Source organism: Perca fluviatilis, chromosome 13 (assembly GCF_010015445.1).
Source record: "Perca fluviatilis chromosome 13, GENO_Pfluv_1.0, whole genome shotgun sequence".
In the NCBI taxonomy this organism is placed as follows: Eukaryota; Metazoa; Chordata; class Actinopteri; order Perciformes; family Percidae; genus Perca; species Perca fluviatilis.
Genome location: NC_053124.1, coordinates 15703637 through 15722990, shown reverse-complemented (window position 1 = coordinate 15722990; position 19354 = coordinate 15703637). Strand labels below are relative to the sequence as shown.

General features: G+C 43.4%; 1 protein-coding gene across 1 annotated transcript; it reads right to left on the bottom strand.

The window, feature by feature from the left end:
- Positions 1-218: 218 nt before the first annotated feature.
- Positions 219-18425, bottom strand: itgb8 (integrin, beta 8). Its single transcript, XM_039819967.1, has 16 exons — positions 17787-18425; positions 16564-16649; positions 14330-14501; positions 14088-14194; positions 13431-13570; positions 12915-13080; positions 11994-12152; positions 11394-11489; positions 11187-11279; positions 10013-10153; positions 7787-8207; positions 6506-6728; positions 6305-6408; positions 5418-5534; positions 4508-4671; positions 219-2093 (listed from the first exon to the last, which is right to left on the bottom strand). Exons 1-16 carry the CDS (start codon positions 17878-17880, stop codon positions 1965-1967), a joined length of 2412 nt encoding a protein of 803 aa, XP_039675901.1. The 5' UTR covers positions 17881-18425; the 3' UTR covers positions 219-1964.
- Between the last annotated feature and the right edge of the window lie 929 nt (positions 18426-19354).

The following is a 19354-nucleotide window of genomic DNA, read 5'->3' as shown; positions in this document are numbered from 1 at the left end:
GAACTGAAAACATTGACTTCATATTCATTAAGAAATCTAGGTTAGGTTGCAAATGAGACACTAGGCTTGCTTAATTTGGCACTGCCTTATAATATGTAATACATATTTCCATATTTCACCACACTGACATGAATTTGGCTGCACAAATTTTCCACATGTTCATTAAAAATAATTAAAATACAACCTGTTGGTACAGAAAAGCTAAGGAACTCAAGAAATGATTAAAAAAATCTTGCACATTTTATTGTAATGAAAACATTCATGCTACACAACTAGTCACATTAATTATCAGCAAAACTACATAGAAAAGTGCTGTTGTTACTCCGAACTGAGTTAGATGAGATGGTTATAACCTTATTGCTGAACTATTCTCATGGTTAGAGATAGAATGTGCTATATTAAACACAAACAGTACTAACTACCGGTAAACCAAGTATCCTTATCATAAAATAGCACAATTAACATAAATAAAAAGAAAGAATAATAAAATCACAATAAATAATAATTAGCGTTCCTGACTTACAGTGAAGGAGAGCTGCTATTGCTGTAAACAACATTATGTTAAATAAAATCCAAAAAGAGGAACACAATTGGGCAAGCAAAAGTCTCACAAGATGCCATGCAACTAGCACTCTCAGAGGCTCTAGTGCATGAGGGATGTTATTTCACCTCGGACCTCAGTACCTTCAGAGACAATTTGGCCCTTCGCACAGGAGTTGTTCTCAAAGTCATAATTTGTCAGTAATGGCTCTGGGATGATCAGCATATGCATCCAGACACGGTTCTGTTGTTGTCTCTGTTATAGAGGCCACACGTGCAGGCATTTGATGATGCAGTTGCCATGTCAATATGTCATTAAAAAAAAAATTATTTCAAAGTCCATAGTTATTCCAGTGTTGTGGATGTGTTACATTAGCTTCAAATGCACTTAATGTGTAGATATATGCCTCCTAATGCCCAAGATATAGTGAACCAATCATTTCACACCCACCATCACAGCTCTCCTGCCCCAGAGATCCCACAGTTTTCAGTAGTATAATGCAAAACAATTGCTCTAGTGCAAGTCTAACCAGATTTAAAAAAAACTGACAATCACTTGAAACTAAATTCTTACTTATGATAGAAAAATGCCTTAAAGTAAGACTAATTTGCAATGCAATTGATCGGTTGACAAAAACAAAATGCAATAAAGACAATACATGACAAGGTATGCCACAAATAACAATCAAATAAAAAAATTAAAAGGCATACAGAGTCATAGGTGTACTTCATGAATTAGATACCAATGCATTACAGCTGAGGTCAGTAATGTGTTGACACTATTATTGGAGAGAAACATGTTGTACCTCAAGCTGGCCACAGGGGGGCAGACTAAGACAAGGAGAGCAATGGAGTGTCACACAATCACATAAAACCTAAAACATGTAGTGTTGTTTCTATAAAATCATAAATAGAAAGCCTAGATAGATCATACATGCATCTACCTGGACCACTCTCTCTCTCTCTCTCTCTCTCTCTCTCTCTCGCTCACACACACACACACACACACACACACACACACACACACACACACACACACACACACACACACACACACACACACACACACACACACAACAATTAGAGCACTAACTGCTGCATGGCTAAAAAGCAAGAAATGATCACCCTTTACCCTGTGGAAGAAGCAGCCTTCCTGCTGCTACAGAGGAAGAAGAGATGGGGGATGTGTGCTCTTTGTTTCATCTCGATTTCCAGGATACTGGCCACATTAGTCATCAGTCTATGGGAGTTTGGTCAGTTCATTTTACAAATGTGATCCCATGGAGGTTTCATAGTTTAGTTTATCACTATCACTAGTCTCCATGTGCAGCTGGTTGAAGTTTTATGAAGTGTAAGAGGCAGAAAGAAAGCCTTTTGTTGATTCTCCTTCTATATGTCTCCACTGACTTCCTTTTGACCTTTGCCTAGTACTGCCAGGGGTCACCGAGGGGCATCTTGGGAACCTGGATGTGCATCTCCAAGGGACGGTCAGGTGGACAGTCCCTCCTGTAGGTAACTGTCTTCTCATTGGTTGTTGGGATGTATGACAGGTCCTGAAGGGTAAAGTAATATGCAGTCAATAATAGACACACGTGCACATACACACACACACACACACACACACACACACACACACACACACACACACACACACACACACACACACACACACACACGCACACATTTTTCTGTCTCACGACTAAAACAACTTTTGAACGTACACATGTTCCACCAAAACAAGTTTCTTCTGAGGCTATTTTGCAGAGGTGCCGTTGCACCGTCCGGGGCTTAGTGCTGCTCAAGACGATTGTGATTGGTTTAAAGGAGTGATAGAATGCAAAACCGATTTCACCTTGTCATAGTTGAAAAACAACAGTGGTGGGTAAATTAAACATACATAGAACCTCAAAATCCCATTGACACCTCTGCAAATCTCACAATTTGAAACTGCCTCTGAAAACGGGCGAATCTCAACAAAGCTAAAAGTTGACGTCAATTCCTCAACTCCTAGTCTTTGTCACGCCCCAACATTTGCATAGCCCACGGTTACGGTTTACGGTCGTAAATGCAGTGTTCCAGGCTGTACAATGGAATACTGGCCCAGAGAAAAGTGTTTAGAACGAGTAGATATCGGACAATGGAGCGGGAGTTTGGATCTAACGCAACGGCGCAGAGGACGTGCCTGCAGGGATTCACGCTCCGCTAAATTTCCCCACGCTGACTAGCTACAGGGTGAGTTGTGATTCTTTGGTGGAGGTTCCAAGGGTAACGTTACAACAACACTAGTTGTAATGAAAGTGTCGAAACTTTGCATTTTGTCTCCGCTGTTTTAGCCGCGCTGCAGCCACGGCTCGCGCCGGGCATGTCTGGGCATGTCAGTGTGTGTGTGTAGTTCCGTGTGTGTGTGTAGATCTGTGTGTTTGTGTAGCTCTGTGTGTGTGTGTGTGTGTGTGTGTGTGTGGTTGTGTAGCTATGTGTCTGTGTAGTCCCGTGTCTGTGTGTGTGTGTGTGTGTGCGTGTAGCTCCGTGTCTGTGTGTGTGTGTGTGTGTGTGTGTGTGCGTGTAGCTCCGTGTGTGTGTGTGTGTGTGTGTGTGTGTGTATGTGGTTCGCTTAACCAATGAGCGCGCAGCTCATCTAAATATTCATGAGCCTACCATATTTGGAAGAAAAGCTGTTGTTCCAAATAGGGCCAAAACACAGGGCTGCATAAGGACCCATAAAATATCAACTGGGACATTTTCCGCCCAAAGAATGTTACGTACCCTATTAGGAGACCTTAGGGAACAGTGTGAAATACCCTATATAATAATTATATCACCCCTTTAAAGAAATGCCAAAAAACCAGTGCACGTTTTTCTCCCATCCCAGAATGCTGTGTGGACTTGCCAGACCCTCCTCCGCAGCGCTGTGGAAGAAGGTCTGGCAATTCTATAAACGTGAGGTATCACATGTAATGCAGAATGGAGATATCGTGACCTTTAGTCCCTTATATGGGTTAAGTTGTATCCCAGTTGTGAACTAGATTTTCCCTGAGAATAAAGTTACATCTGTGACATTAACAGGGAGTCATTTCTATGTACATTTTCAAAAGTTACTGAAACACAATTGTTTCCAGACACTTTCACAATAGTTTATAAACTATTGTGAATAGTAACACATATTTTCATAAACCCCCGCCCCCCCACCTGAGAAATCTCCATCATTTCCCTCTTCTCAAAGGTGCTGTACGTCATTGTAAAGTCACAAATCTGACACTGTAGATGGTGAGCTGTAGCCAGGCTAGGTGAGCTGGGTGTTAAAAGGAAATGTAAAATACAGCTGTACCTCCAACAGCACACTCAATTTCCTCACACTTGGTTTCAGCAGACAGTACACATGAACAAAAATATCCTGAATAATTAAGGGGTCCCTAATACTTCTGAGTAGCCTGACAAGCCAGACCCACATCAAGATGTTGGGTCTGGGAACTCACCATTGGCAGGGCTCAATCCGAGGGGCGGGATAAACGGTTGTCTTTCAAATTCCCTCTGCACGCAATAGGATAGCGCTACAACCAGGCAGAGCAACGAAGAAGGTAGCAAAGCTAGTTGATAGATAAAACTTTTGCCGTATCCAGTCGGCAAAACTCTGAACACATCTGCCTTTTTTTCTGTGCCGTTCTTTGTTCTTTTCTCAAAGAAAAGCTTAACTCCCAGTCTTCCAGAAGACCGCTGTTCCCAGCAGCAGCAGCCATAAGCCCCACCCCACCGACTCTATACATGATGTGATTGGCCTGACCAGAGTTTGGTTTTTCCAGCTCGCAAGCCAACGGAGAGTGCCTAGACCCCCCTGGCTGCAAAATATATTTACTGCCACTAGGGTGCATCTAGATTTCTAGGCTAACTTCTGAGGGCTCCAGAGACATCTAAATTAAAACCTTGTTGTGCGGATGACCAGCTCAAACATACTCGACTTTTGATAGCTAACCTTTCCAGTGCAGTGATAGCCTCCGTCCTCAGCAGCGCCCTCTCGTGACAAGTGTCTCTTCTGTAGCAGCAGCCGGGACACAGCCACCACCACCAACCCACACAGCACTGTCAGAGCACACACACTCAGGAATGTACCTACCAGCCGGGTGCTGCTGGCACACTCTGTGGACACACACATAAGGTTTCACTGTAAAAAAAAGTTCTTTAAAGTTTCCACTCACACATTTTTTTTAATCTCTGAAATGTAGTAGAGTAGAAGTATAAAGTAGCATTAAATGGAAATACTCATGTCAAATACCTCAAAGTTGTACTTAAGTAAATATACTTAATTACTGTAAATACAAACACACACACATACATACACAGCCTAGTCAGTGGCAGCTGTGCCAGTGGTGCTGCACTGAATAGTCAGCTGGCTGTGTTCTGCTGGGGAGCATGTGTGGATGACGGGCTCATCGCTCAACACAAAGAACCCAAAGAGTGCTCTGACATTTTGTAACAGGGTTACCATAGAGACCTGGCTCCTGCTGCACCCGGGAGGAGTGGGCGTGAGCCGGAAGAGAGTGTCCCGTTGGGTGGAGGGGTGGGGGTATGGGAATAGGGGGAGATGGGGGGGAACGCACAATGAACGGTGCTGTTCCAAAAATTGAAAAGGCGGGGATGAACTGTAACACTTGGATGTGTCAGTAATGTGTGTGTGTGTGTGTGTTTGTGTGTGTGTGTGTGTGTGTGCGTGTGTATGGGAAAAAGGTAAGCTGGGAACTGAGGGGAAATGTAAAATACAGCTGTAACGCTGACAGCAGGCTTGCTGACTCAAATACACCAGGGTGCAGTGGTGCAGCAATGGTAGCAACGGAAGTGACCTCGAATGAAGGCCTGTGCGTGTGTGTGTTGACATTATACTGTACCTGGTCTTGTGCTTATGTGAAGCTGGGTCTGACCAGACTGTGAGCTTGTTTGAAAGCGATAGCGACAGCTGTCATTACTGATGTACATACACTGAATCCACATCTCCCCTGCTTGGCCTGAAAATTGTGTGTTTAAGAGAGAGAGAGAGAGAGAGAGAGAGAGAGAGAGAGAGAGAGTTGTTATTCAGTCCACATGTTTAACTCAAATCCCTACTGAAAATCCTCTAGGATTACTAAAAACAAAAGAATCAATGAGGGTAGCATTACAAGAGAGCTGCTGTGTTTTACAGCTCTTCAGTTTTCACCTTAAACCTAAAGCAATCAACATTTTTATACTACTAACAATGTATCACATTACTACGTGTAATGTAAAAGGTGCTTCTGGTAGTGACAAATCCCCAAAATTATAACCCAACTCATAAATAACTCGTATCACCCTTTGTGTTGGTTTTCTTATCAACCCATTTTCAGCACCAGCAGTGATAAAACTGCTGTACACTTTGTGCCCAGCACCAAACAGCAGACAGATCAAGTTAGTGACTACCGGGTGAACATCGAGCATTTATTTCCTAGGAGCCAGATATGCTTCCCAACAGTTGGTGGAGACCAAAACTGATCTAAAAGGAGAGTGTATATTGGAGTTACAGTATATCACTCAAGTCAGAAACATGACTCCAAATCAATGCTTATGTTGTTCTGTGTCTGCTGTATCTGTAAATAGAAGAACGAGAGGCTGCATCTTTTGGACAACAAATAAACACGACGTAAACCCATCAAAGTCTATAGTCTATAGTCCAACTTTCCTTAGATCCACAAAACTACAAACGTGCAAAGCCCATGTGTAAAGTGTAGCACAGAGCATATTCTATTAGCTAAAGTGGCTGTACCTGATACATCATCCATGTAGCCCACCAGTGGTGCACAGGTGTTGTTGCAGTGTCCTGCCTCTTTTTGTGAAAGACCGTGTGACAGGTGACAGTCCACACACTTCCTGAGAGAGAGAGGACCACAGTGTCAGCTTCAGCTACAAATAGTTCTGTAAGAGCTCCCATCATGCTTTGTGGTAGCAAATAGAAAATGACAAGTACCAATATGATTGGCAGGTGCTTTGGCAAGCAGGACATCTCTCACAGAAGTCTCCAGAGTGACGAGGGTCTTCACACAAACACTTGCCGCACACACATCTCCCCCGCCCGCTGCAAAGCAAGCCGTTGGCTGATTGGCAGGTTGCTGTGGAGACGGGGCAACCACAGCTATAACCTGTCCAGTCGTCCTCACACACACACTCTCCTGACACACACACACCATGCCCTGAGAAGGACAGACAGAGACGGAAGGAAAGTGTTACAGAAGCAAACAAAGATGTAGACTATGTATTCCTTTGTATCAAAAGTGCTTTTTGATTTCTTGTGATATCGCTATTACAGTTTGTTTTTTTGAATTGCTAAACGACAGTGGGCACAACTGGAGCCACATGTGCAAAACTCTAACTACAGTCTGCACAGCAGCAGTTCATGTGGACCAAACTCTAGTTCATTTTTCATTGCTTGAACACAGTTTTCAAAAACTCTACACACTTATCCAATGGCTTTAACTACAACCTGTACAACACTGTGGATTTACAGCACTTTGTTCAAATGCTAACACACTGCTGTCAAAACTGTTAACCACACATTCAAAACAGAATGGATTTCAGTCTGGTGCATTTCAAACACTGCTGATTGCAATTTCAGCTGAAAGCCTAAGCAGGTGTCTTGTCTTAGACTTATTACAGTATATATATAGGGAAAGCTCAGGAAGACGTTTTTTTGGAGATAAAAAGAAACACCAAGTAAGAATGAAACAGTTATACATAGTACCGTACGAGAGAAACAGTGAACAGGTAAAAGAGCAAAGATACCAATATGTCCAGGTAAGATGTCTGAGGTTACATATACACAGCTATAAAAAAACTGTGGAAAACACTTCTTTTACTACTGTAGCTGCACACTTACTGTTTTTCAGAAAGTAATGGAGGTGGAAGCAATGCAAATACCACATTAATTTGTATTTATAGATGATGCAGGTGCATGGCAAGAGAGGACATCCAATGTGATGATGAAAACTTGTCGCATGATGCTGGAGAGAGGCAGGATTGTTCAAAGTGTTAGGCTTCACTGAGCCTGTTTTGAGACGTGTGAAGAGTTGTGTTGCTTGGAATGAGTTTTGCAGAAGATGTTAACAGTTTAGCTCAGGTGACTGTTGGTAATGCAGACTGTAGTTAGAGTTTTGCACATGTGGCTTCAGTTGTGACCACTGTTGTTTAGCAATTGAAAAAAACTGTGACAAAGTGTACATAATACATCATTTTTTAAGTGTTCCCCACTTACCTCCACACAGCAGCCCTCTTTCGTACGGGCAGGAGAAGTCATCTATCTCGCAGTATTTTCCATATACTGTCCCAAGTCTGGTCTGCTCACACACGCACCTCCCACACTCACACACTCCCCGACCACTGCAGTCCACATCAGACCCATCTGCTCTGCAATTCCAGTTTGAATCTCTGTCTGAGTCCTTAATTAGTCCGTGATCCGGCCTCTGCTCCTGATTGGGGCTGTCTTGTGTTCCTTTGCATGTTGATTGGCTGTCGTCATTGCAGTGCCTCGTTGGTCCACAACTGCAGCGGCATTTAGAGTGGATCCTAACGATGGTGGATTCGTTGTAACCTACAGGTCGAACCAGCACTGTTACATCTTCATCTTCACCATTGTCAGGACAAGAGCGCATTCCAATGGTGATATTGAAGTAGACCTGCATGTGAAGACAAAAAGTGGATCACCACTTTGGTTCAGACTAAAATATCTATTAGATGGGTTGCCATGAAATTTGGTACAGACATCCATGGTCCCCAGAGGATGAATCCTAAACACTTTTTGTGATCCTTGACTTTTTTTTGTTCCTTTATCGAATCAAAATTTAAATTTGTCCACTACTTTGGTTTAATTTGCAAAACTGTTAACATGCTAAACTAAGATGGTGGACATGGTAAAGATTATACCTGCTCAATATTAACATGTTAGCATCGTCACTGTGAGAATGTTAGCGTGATGTAGTTAGCATTTAGCTCAAAGCACCACTGTGTCTAAGTACAGCTTCACAGAGCTGTTTGCATGTCTGTAGGTAGATTTATTTGACAGTATTAAAGGTCCTGACATGCAGTACAATTAAAATTGTTGTGGATAAAATACATAGTAAAGCTTATTTATGTTGTTGTCCCTGTTAGAAAGAGGGAAAGGGTTACCCTTTGACAAATATACAAGACAGGTTAAAAAACACACCAACACAACAGATTAATGATTGACTAACAACCCTTTCTTGCTTTAGAGATACTACACAATTCCAGAGAAATGCAGCAGCGTAAAAATGTATTTCCCCATATGACACTCCTGCTGTACATCTAAAAAGGAATAACATAAAATGATCTACCTCCTGTCATTGCATAATTATGACAATCTGTGTTAAGACTTAAATACTTCCTGGTTATTATCCAACATAAGTAACGTGGAACTGGATTCTAAGTGAGATATAACTTAATGTGAATAATTATTCTGTTCATGTGGTTGGGAAATTGTGCATGCCTAAGCTTTGAATCTACAGGAAGGCCTTTCACTTGATTTTTATCACCATTCTGGTAAATGTGGGTACTTTCCATAATTCACTTTAATCCACCCATGGATTAAAAGGCTGAAGTCTAGCTGCACAATGGTGCAACTATAGAGCGGCCATTAAGTATCTTGGTGTTCGACAAAGTTAAGAGCCCCAAAAGGTTATGGAGGAGAGGAGTTTCATCGGCAGTTTAGGGAGTGAACAGGAAGAACTTTTTCAAATGTGCTGAAAGTGTTGTTATTAGTATCAAAAGGGGGTTCCTTTGGTTGTTATAGTTGAACATTTGTTGATAGTAGCCTTTTGTATAGTCTCGCATTGACTGACCTTTCTCCACAGCGCTGCGGAGGAGGAGGGTCTGGCTAACCCACACAGCATTCTGGGATGGGAGAAAAACGTGCTCTGGTTTATTGGCATTTCTTTAAAGCAATCACAATCGTCATGGGCGGCGCTAAGCCCCCGGACACAATGACGGTGCCTCTGCAAAATAGCCTCAGGAAGGAACTTGTTTTGGTGGTACATGTTCAAAGCTCCTCTGCAGTTTTGCAGACTTTTTTTCTTTCTGTGAATAAATGGAACAGGTATGAGCGCAGTGGATGTCCAATGGCCCATTTCTAAATATAAATGTCCTATTTTTTTCTTCTAAGGCTCTGATGTTGGGCAATATTAGGATTTTAGGATGAATAGGTCATGGAATCACATGAAAATGTTTTCCTGTTAAACACAGCCTGTAATCCGCTCAACTGGGATTATTCACCAAATCTTTAGCTCTCAGTGATGTGTGTGTGGGAGTGTGTTTGTATGTGTCATAGTAATCCAATACAACCAATACATGTCCTGTGACATCTGTAGGAGTTTAAAGCAAAGACTTCGGTATAAGTATGAGTAACACTTCGCTAAATTCTTGTATTGTTTTAATCCTGTGTGTGCTTTGATACTGCTTGTGTGTTTACCGTCTGGTTGGGCTGCACCCCCGAGCAGCTCTGGTCCTTAGCTGTGGATCCATTGGGGCAGAGGGGAGATACAGACACCCAGTACCTGCTGACTGCCTTGTCCTCCACTGACACTGACACAGCCACCTCTGACAACAACCTCTGGATGGAGCAAGGGTAGAGAGAGATTAAAAAGCAACCTTAACTTTACTGCTTGATATCAAGAAATGCAATGTTTTATGCTGGTTGCAAGGGAATGTGGCTTACGATAAAAGAGAATGGTAAGAACGGCGACAGTTCTTGTGACAAAGTGTCAAATGCATTGAATATAATCGTTGTGAGTGCAAAGTAATGAGGCACGGTAACAAAGAGAAAGAGAGACAGAAAGGGAGAAGTGTGATTAATTAAAGTAGTCACATGTCCCAAGAAAACCCTTTCTTTCAGTCTGAAATACAGGGGGGTTTATGGGAACAAGGAGATGGGGCCGAAAATAGCATCTTTGTATTCGTCCATGATTAGGACACATGGTTTCCGTGGGGATCTGATAACTATTATAATGCCAGCTTCTGTTCGGGCTCTGCTGCTGTGTGTGTGTGTGTGTGTGTGTGTGTGTGTGTGTGTGTTTGTCTGTGTGTGTTTGTCTGTGTGTGTGTGTGTGTGTGTGTGTGTGTGTGTGTGTTTGTCTGTGTGTGTGTGTGTGTGTGTGTGTGTGTGTGTGTGTGTGTGTGTGTTTGTGTGTGTCTGCATGTATGCATGGCTGTGCACCCGGATCTGTGGATTCGGCAGATTCTCGAAGCAAACAATGGAGCGCTGTGCCTGAGGCAAAATTATAGCCTACTGCTGCCAACTGAACAAACCCCTAGTCTCTCTCCCTCACAACTCACACTCACACACACACACACACACACACACACACACACACACACACACACACACACGCCTTACCCCTCCATAACCTCCCGTCCTCATATGTGTTTTTCAGTTTCATTAGGCCTTTTAGCAACTAAAAACATCTCTAATCATCTCCAACTTCAGAATTTTGTATTACAAGTGTCTGTCCTTTTTTGCCTCTTCTACCTAAATGTAGCCTTTTCTGTAGTATGACTGATTCTGAGGCCTTTTGAATCATGTACTGTGGGAGGACAAAAATGAGAAAGAAGTTGCAGAGGAAGTACAGTAGGTGAGTGCTCTGTACCTTGTATGCATCCACCACCAGCTCTATAAGGTTCGGAGCCTGGAAGAGGCCTAACTTCCCCAGGTAGGAGCCAGGCAGCAAACGTACCAACTCCTAAAGAAGAAAAGGGATTAAGAAATTGTGATTTTATGGAAGTCTCCACACCCTAAAAACATTTGTTTTCTCATGTATACGTTTTGTTGTTTGCACTTGTGTGGGAGAGATTACCTCGTACCACTGGTACTGATGCTTCTCCACAGCAAAGATGGAGTACATATGGTTTTCAAGCAGCTTATCAGACAACTGACCCACACTGGGATGATCCTGAAAAGGAGACAAACAACAGACTAAATACAAATAAAACTTTCTCAGGAAAGCATTTTTATGTCCCCCCTGATGTACCATATCAAGTTTAAGTCTACCATTCTTAAAAATACAGTAATGTGTCTATAAACTTTAGAGTCTACGTGGTCCACATTTCAACTGCACCCCATGTAGTAGAGCGTACACAGTTCATATTAGCATGTGACCATGTTGGCTTTAAAGGAACAGTAGAAACAGAAAGCAAATAAGCATATTTCCCAAAAACTCAGCATAATATTCCTTTAAGTATGAATTATTTGTATCTATCTGCAATTGAAACTCTACGAGACTCATTTCACCGGCAGTCCATGTAGTAATGTACAGTCCATATTAATGTGAGACCATGTTAACTTTAAGATGCATTGAACGCCTAGTTAAAAGGTTCAGCTCTTTTACAGTTATAGTTTTCAGCTCTTTTATGTAAGCTCGACTTCCCAGCATCTACAAGTTTCCTCCTCCTCTTACCATCTTTGTGCTCCCCGTGTATACATTGTTTTCCAGGTGACACAGGCCATCGTGTGGCGTAACAATCCCTGCCAGCCGGCTGTCCAGGGCGAGGTGAGACGGCTGGTCGGTCATCAGGAGCAGCAGACGCTTGGCCTCTGGTCGCCAACCCACCGACCTCTAAAAGAGAGAAGGAGAGGAATCAGGATATTGTGTGTGTAATGTGTGTAAATCATTCATTCATCAACGTTCCTGAAGAGTAGTTTTATAGATTCTCTCATTTTTATCCCCTTATATCACTAGTGAAGTGGAAAATATGTTCATGCTTTATATTTTTACACATGTGGTAAGAAACTGCAACATTTTACTCATCCAAGCTATTAGTTCCTGCGGTGATCAGCTCTTTCTGTGATGCCCAATTAAAGGAAACGCAGCAGAGATTCCTCCACCAGTCATAGACCCTCCCTCAGTGTGAGAAAAGTTTGTTTACGAGTGTGTGTGTGTGTATTTAAGGAAACCCAGTGAGTTTATAAGTAGGCCTTACATAATGGAGAGTCTATTTCTTGAATGATGACATGGTGTTCCCCTGCAAGTTGGTTACTCAGGGCCCCCCTTGCGTGATGTTACTCACAGCCCTCCTGCAGCCATAGCATAAGCAACTGTGTGTGTGTCTGCCATACCCCAGCAATGGTGTCATTACTTAGTGGGATTCCAGTGGTAATATCCACTGCTGAGTCAGAGTGCCACCATTCTCCCAGAATAAATGCCTCTTTCCCCGGCATGCAGGCTTACTACCAAATTTGGGGTTATGCCTTACTTTTCTGAACATATTCAAGACACTCAAGGAAACTGGCTGGCCATAAAAAAATCTGTTGGTAACTCCCTCTCCCCTTTGTTGCACACAGGTAGCTCTTGTGAGCCTGATTTCCCAGCTATACAGACCTGGCAGACAGCTGCTTGCAGCATAGCATCCAGTCCTCCCTCAGGTGTGTCCATGTTTCCGGAGATGCGCTGGCGTTTGATCACACGTGTGAACTCGCTCATATTTCCAGTCATACTCAATACGTGGTGGAAGCCGTGGGCTGGACGACAGCGGATCTCATAATCACTGGTGAGAGACGGAGATGGTCCAGATTGTTTTAATTGCAACATATAAGGATGTAGAGCTCAGTACAAATGAATGTCAAAAGCCTGTCTGTTGTTTCTGTTTGCCAGCACGGCTCATCATCAAAACAATGTTGCCCCTCAACAACTGACAAATCTGTTCCTGAGTCACACAAAATTGGGAGCAACTAATGGGAGCAGCTTGCTTGGATGTATTTTTAAATAATCACTCAAATCATGACACCACTCTTCTTGTCTCACAAGGCAATATATATATATATATATATTCTTTTCAACGCAAGAAAAATCTAAAAAAAAGCTATATGGAGGACTAACCCTAATTTTGTGTCTTACCTGCAGGGGTTGTTGATCTTGGAGGGATGGACATTGATGTAAGGGGAGACCGGTTTGTCCACAAACGAGCCGAAACCCAGCCAAAGGTCCGAGGAGTGCTCCGTCATACGAAGAGACAGCGCCACACCCACTGTCTTCAACTGGACCACAGAGAACATGCAGAGGCAGGTGGACACATAATGGGGAATCCAAGGGTTGGTAAAAGAAGGTAAGAGGGAAGTAGAAGAAGAAGAAGAAGAAGAAGAAGAAGAAGAAGAAGAAGAAGAAGAAGAAGAAGAAAAGATTAAGAAGCAGAGAACAAGAAGAGGGGGAGATAGAATGGATTAGGCCAAAGAGAGGAACACATTTCTTTTAAATTCCTTTCAGAGAGAGTCCTCATTGAAGCACATTTGTTTGAGCTCTAAAATGTTTACAGTTTATTCCAGGCCAAATGTAAAGACGGTAGCCATCTCAGAAGCCCCAATAATGTAATACCAAACTGTTATCTGTGTTTATAATGTATAATTTGTCTTGTTTTTTTCTCCAACCATCATAAAAACGATGTAGGAGTTTGTAAAAAAAAAGTTGTGATGATTTAGAATTTAGTTTAAACCTTTGGAAATAGACTTTTTCCTTAAGAAGAATAAATGAAATGCTTCAGCAATGACGAACACCTACATGGTCAAGGTTCTCCTGCATAGATGCCGACACATCAACCAGGTAGTACAGATCCACAGGATAACGCTCCAGCTGCTTCACAGCCACTATGACGCTGGCCTCTGAACCTAGGCATACACATATAATGAAATCACTTATTTGAAACTTCACCTCAGCTGCTTCATCACACACTAAGAAAATAAAAAAACAGTGCATATCTGTGTTGCATTCGAGGCACAAATCCAGAGATGCCTGTCGTATACCTGGTCCAAGGGTGATGCTGATGTCTCGTGGGGACACTTGTGTACTGCTGACGGTGGCGTTGACCTCCACCTTGATCTCCGACTGCTCCATGAACTCCGGTTCACAGCCTCTCCTCAGCAGCTTCACTGGCAGGTCGCAGCGCTGGCTTGGCCCCGCCCCATCCAGAAAGTCCTACAGGTCACACAAAGCCAGTCAATATACTTTATTTGCTGATTTTTTTTTTTTTTTTTGAATGAAACAAGACACAGGAGAAAAGCTGCCAGACCATTTCAAAGATATTACAACTAAGTTGTCTTTTAAGAATGAATGCCACATTATCCTCTTTGACCCCATAGGCAAGACACACTAATCCTGCCAAATACGTGACCATCATGGATGTATACTCAGTCAAATGTGTTCTGTGTGTTGGGTTTATGCAGCTGTAAACCTTACATATCTCCTTGAGTCACTGTGAAGTAGATGAGGCAGGAGATTTCAAGTTTAGCAGAAGAATCAATTCCCTGCATCCCTGTACTCTTTATTTACTCTCCACTCCTTTTCTAATGTTACTACATCCCTTCACAAATATAGGAGCACACACACAAACAATCCAGAGTACAGGGTGTGTGATACATGTGTTATTTCGCCCACTTTATTCTCTGATCTCTCCTTAAAGAAGAGTGTGATAAAACTTTGTCGTTAAAAACACGTTGGTTCATTTCACACAAGAAAACAAGGCAAATTGAACCAGTTTCACAGTTACCTGCCTTGGTTTTGTTTTTCGTTTCTGTCATTTGTATGATGTTTGTATTGATCTGTGATGTAGTTACACTGACATGACAACAAACGACAAATTACCATAATTTTATGTGATTCTGAAGTAACTCATCAGTTTAGTGTATTAGGGAGAAGTGTCCTGTTTGTGTTTCTCATCTGTGTCAAGACCCAATCTTTCTGTATCTGATACAGAAGAAATGACAAAACTGGCCGTTCTGATGGATATAAAAGAGATTAGATAGATCCAATTGGCTTTTACTTATTTAGGATATGATTTAATCATCGCTTCATTGAATTAATCTTGCCGTAACTATAAGCTCTCCGCTGCCTCAAAGCTACTTGCTCCAACAATACAGCACAACAGCGTCATGCTTTGCAGCTTTAGAGTGAATTAGTGACCTTTGGTACTTCCATCTGTGAAAAACACGCACACAAGCACAGTGACTAGCACTGGAAACAGACCATTAAATGTGTGTATTTACAGCAGGTCATGGGCCTGATTGGTATGAGTGTGACATAACCAACAAGATCACGCAGATAGAGAAGGAAATTAATTGAGATTACTTTTAAAACAGAATTAGCACACAAGCAAGCAGTAAACAGTCTACAATAAAAGTTGAAACTGCAGCTGAATATGTGACCATGCCATCAATTTGAAAGCTAGACTGAATTTGGTTTATATATATATATAGCTGTCTCTATGGCTTATAATTGTCCTGTAACAACTGTGACTACCAGAAAGTTGCACAGTGACTTCCCGGGACTTTCCTTAACAGAGTTTGCCCCTTCGCCTCACATTGTATATGTCAAATGACAAAATGGAAGCATGCAGGTTTACAAGCACTGTACCTGCTTGCTTTTCAGTGCTTGTGACGTTTTGTGTGTGTGTGTGTGTGTGTGTGTGTGAGTTTAGAGAGGTTGGCGTTTAAATGCTTTCACACACCAGTGAGTCCCTGCCCCACTTAATGATCGGTTAAGGTTAGGGTTCACAGGATGGGAAAGCACCTGAAGTCTGTAAACACACACATGTTGTCAGTCTGGTCTAGACGGTGTAGTTTGTGTGTGTGTGTGTGTCTGTGTGTTGTGACTGGTGTGGCGCTGGGATGCTTTACAGCTTTTCAAGCCTGATTCGGGGTGGGCTCTTTACGAGACAGACTGACACCCAGAAAACAGATACAGACAAACGCAAGGGAGTACATGCACAAATGCAGTGATATGTGTGAGCACCTAGACTAAACACGTGGAAAGAAAGTGGCTCTGTCTATGCTGCTACTGCATGGGAAAGCACGCATGGAAACATTCACACACACATGCAGACCTACTCCTAGGCCACTAACCCTGAACATACATATTATATTCGCATCTGCGGATGGCATCAAAGCCATGGTGTGTGTCATCTGAATTTCTGCCACGATCTCTTTTTTTCCCCTCCTCTCTGTCACACACAAACAAACACTTTTTTGATACACGTTCCTACCTCCTTGAAGCACCAGGCACACTGTGGTCCCCGTCTGAGACACTCTGTACAAGAACTGATACTAGGAGACCAACACACACTGTCACCTGCAGAGAGAGATAAATGGGGAAAGTGGTAAAAATTGAAGGGAAAAGGAGACAGATGGAAGATAAATGGGATGAAGAGAAGAGTCTGTAATTAGCATATGAAAGAATGTGTGTGTCAACACTCATTAGCCATGCAGTCGAGCCCCTGTGGATATTACAGATCTCGTGCACACTTTTGATGATGGAAGCACCACTTAGCATCTCATATGAGGCTATTCAGTACGTATCAGCCAGCCGTTTAGTGGGAAAACGGCTGTGAGCGTGGGAACAGGTGCTTGAGTTTTTGGAGTGGTGCAATGGATCGTCACCCACACAAACACACACACACACACACACACACACACACACACACACACACACACACACACACACACACACACACACAGACAGACAGACAGACAGACAGACAGACAGACAGACTGTCTAATTGTCCTTCATGTCTACAAATATATTAATGGAGTGACACTGTGACAAATTACTCATGCAAGATCCTTTAATGCAACGTTAAAATACTGCAGGCCAGGGATGTACACTGAAGATTTCACAGGGTGACAAAAGGCACAAAATGAACCTTGAGCTCACTGTAGTGGGATTAATAATTTATTGAAGTGATTTATCTGCTGAAATCCAATTTTCCAGAGCCATTTCAGTGAGCTACAGGGTTGAAATGTAGGGCACAGAAATGCTGCCTAACATCACCAACAGCTCACTAACAAGCAGCTCTGACCCAATTAGCACTCGGGGCCTCTGGCAAACCTCAGAATAGGTGAAGCATAACTTCTAATTAGAACTGATCAATACATGCTGAAACAAGAGGTTGATGTGGTGGGTGCCTTGCTTGTGGGTTTACAGGCGTATACCTTCAAAAATGAATAGTTCCCTGCTTTAATGTATGTTTGGTTCAAAGGTCCATTAGTCTGCATAAAACATGCGATTATGAAAGTTGTGTGGAAATATAATTCTTAAATGCTCATAAAGTGACTTCTTTGCGTGAAACATTTGGGAAACCATCGACCCCTTGAAGAGAGCACAGCACTGGAGCTGATGTTGCGCAGTGATGTCTTCACGTAATAGCCTACATGATGCAGGCTAATAGCTGGGATATGATGTAATTGGCCCTAATGAGCCTCCACTCACCGGCACTGGAGGCTTCTGCGCAGACAGCGACCACCAAGCAGCAGAGCAGGAGACACAGAGGGACGCTGCCAAATGTGCGGAGCCAGGAAGTCATATTATCCTATCCACACCGGGAGGGCGACCTGAGCGAAGCAGCGAGGGGACACAGGAGCAGAGGCTACTGAAGATGAACCGGGGGAGACCGGGCACCCTGCGTCCGCGGCCGCACGAACAATAGCCGGGAGTGCCTGACCGAGCCGCGGGGCATTGTCGTTCAGCCAATAACCTTCTAATCCCGGGGAGGTATTCACATCCCCTGGGTTAAATCAGTTTACAAGCGCGCTCCCCCGTGGACCACGAGAGGAGGTGAAGTAGGCTAATCGGTTCGAGTGCGGCGACAGCGGCGCAAGTCCCTCCATCTAGCGCTTTCCATCCAGCCGCAGGTGTGCGACGTGTCCCCGCGTGCTTCCACTATGGACCTCGTCTCACAGCTGGTGGTGAAGTCTCATCCTGGGACAGAGCAGAGCTGATGCGTTTTCTACACAACCTAGTTCAGCCGGCGCGCACCAACATGCTGACTGACAATCCCACACGAAAGCCAGGAGAGTGACCGTGTTTTAACCGCGGTACTGACTCAGACAAGCGGTGCCATGGCAACGACGCTCTATCCTCGCTGTGTCAGAGAGAGAGAGAGAGAGAGAGAGAGAGAGTTAAAGAGGGAGGGAAGAGAGACAAATAAGGAGAGAGAGAGAGAGAGAGAGAGAGAGAGAGACATGCTTACCACATGGAGTTTTGGTGGGGTGCATTCCAATGAACCATGGCCTTGAATTGAACACTGATGTTTATATTGCTTCTTCAGGGAGCAATTTACCACTGAGGGCTCCTGTGTGTGTGTGGGGGGAACTGTGTGTATGGATGTTGGGGTAAAGGGGTATGGAGGGAGGGGTTCAATAAAACCAGAGCTCTTGCAGAGGGGTTCACAAGCATGGTGCTAAGGAGGAAGAGGGGGGTTTGAGTCCATTGTGCACAGATTCCAATGACATGGAGTAACCTCGCCTCGCCGGCTGCTCCGCTGAGCAGGAGCCAAAGACTTTACTAAACAACTCAACATTTTAAGCTGGAGGAAAACAGAACCGCGCAAGGACAAAAGACAAAAGTCTACCATCTTTGGCATGATCCTATATGCTTGTCTCCGGTAGAGGTATATGGGCATGTTTTGCTTGGCACGCAGCTTAAACAGTAATTGTGAGTGTGCCAACAGTCCCAACCAATGCACAGCAGTAAGCTCACCAGCACACACACTCACACAAGTCCATTATCTAGGCTACTCTGTTTGACCCCATCTGTTGCTTATGAGCCTGGGGCCGAGCCAGCTACGCGTCTCTCATTCATTCACATAATTTGTCAAATGGGAATTTTGGAGGGGTAGTGCCAACACCTAACCGCCCGTGCCCTCTTAGCAGTCACTCTCAATTATGGTAATGATGCAAACACACACCACACTGTTTTCTAAGTGTGTGAAACATCTCTGAAATCAAGATTCCAAGCCACTCCACTCATAGACCCCTCCCAGGGCCAAGTCTCTCCTC

What these genes read in the sequence shown, in the direction of transcription:
- itgb8 (XM_039819967.1), bottom strand. Translation starts at nt 17,880, where the DNA reads ATGACTTCCTGGCTCCGCACATTTGGCAGCGTCCCTCTGTGTCTCCTG. An exon ending in CAGCATCACCCTTGGACCAG is followed by an intron (nt 14,195 to 14,329) that starts GTATACGACAGG and finishes GTGTATGCCTAG; the next exon opens with GTTCAGAGGCCAGCGTCATA. An exon ending in AGCACCTGCCAATCATATTG is followed by an intron (nt 6,409 to 6,505) that starts GTACTTGTCATT and finishes TCTCTCTCTCAG; the next exon opens with GAAGTGTGTGGACTGTCACC.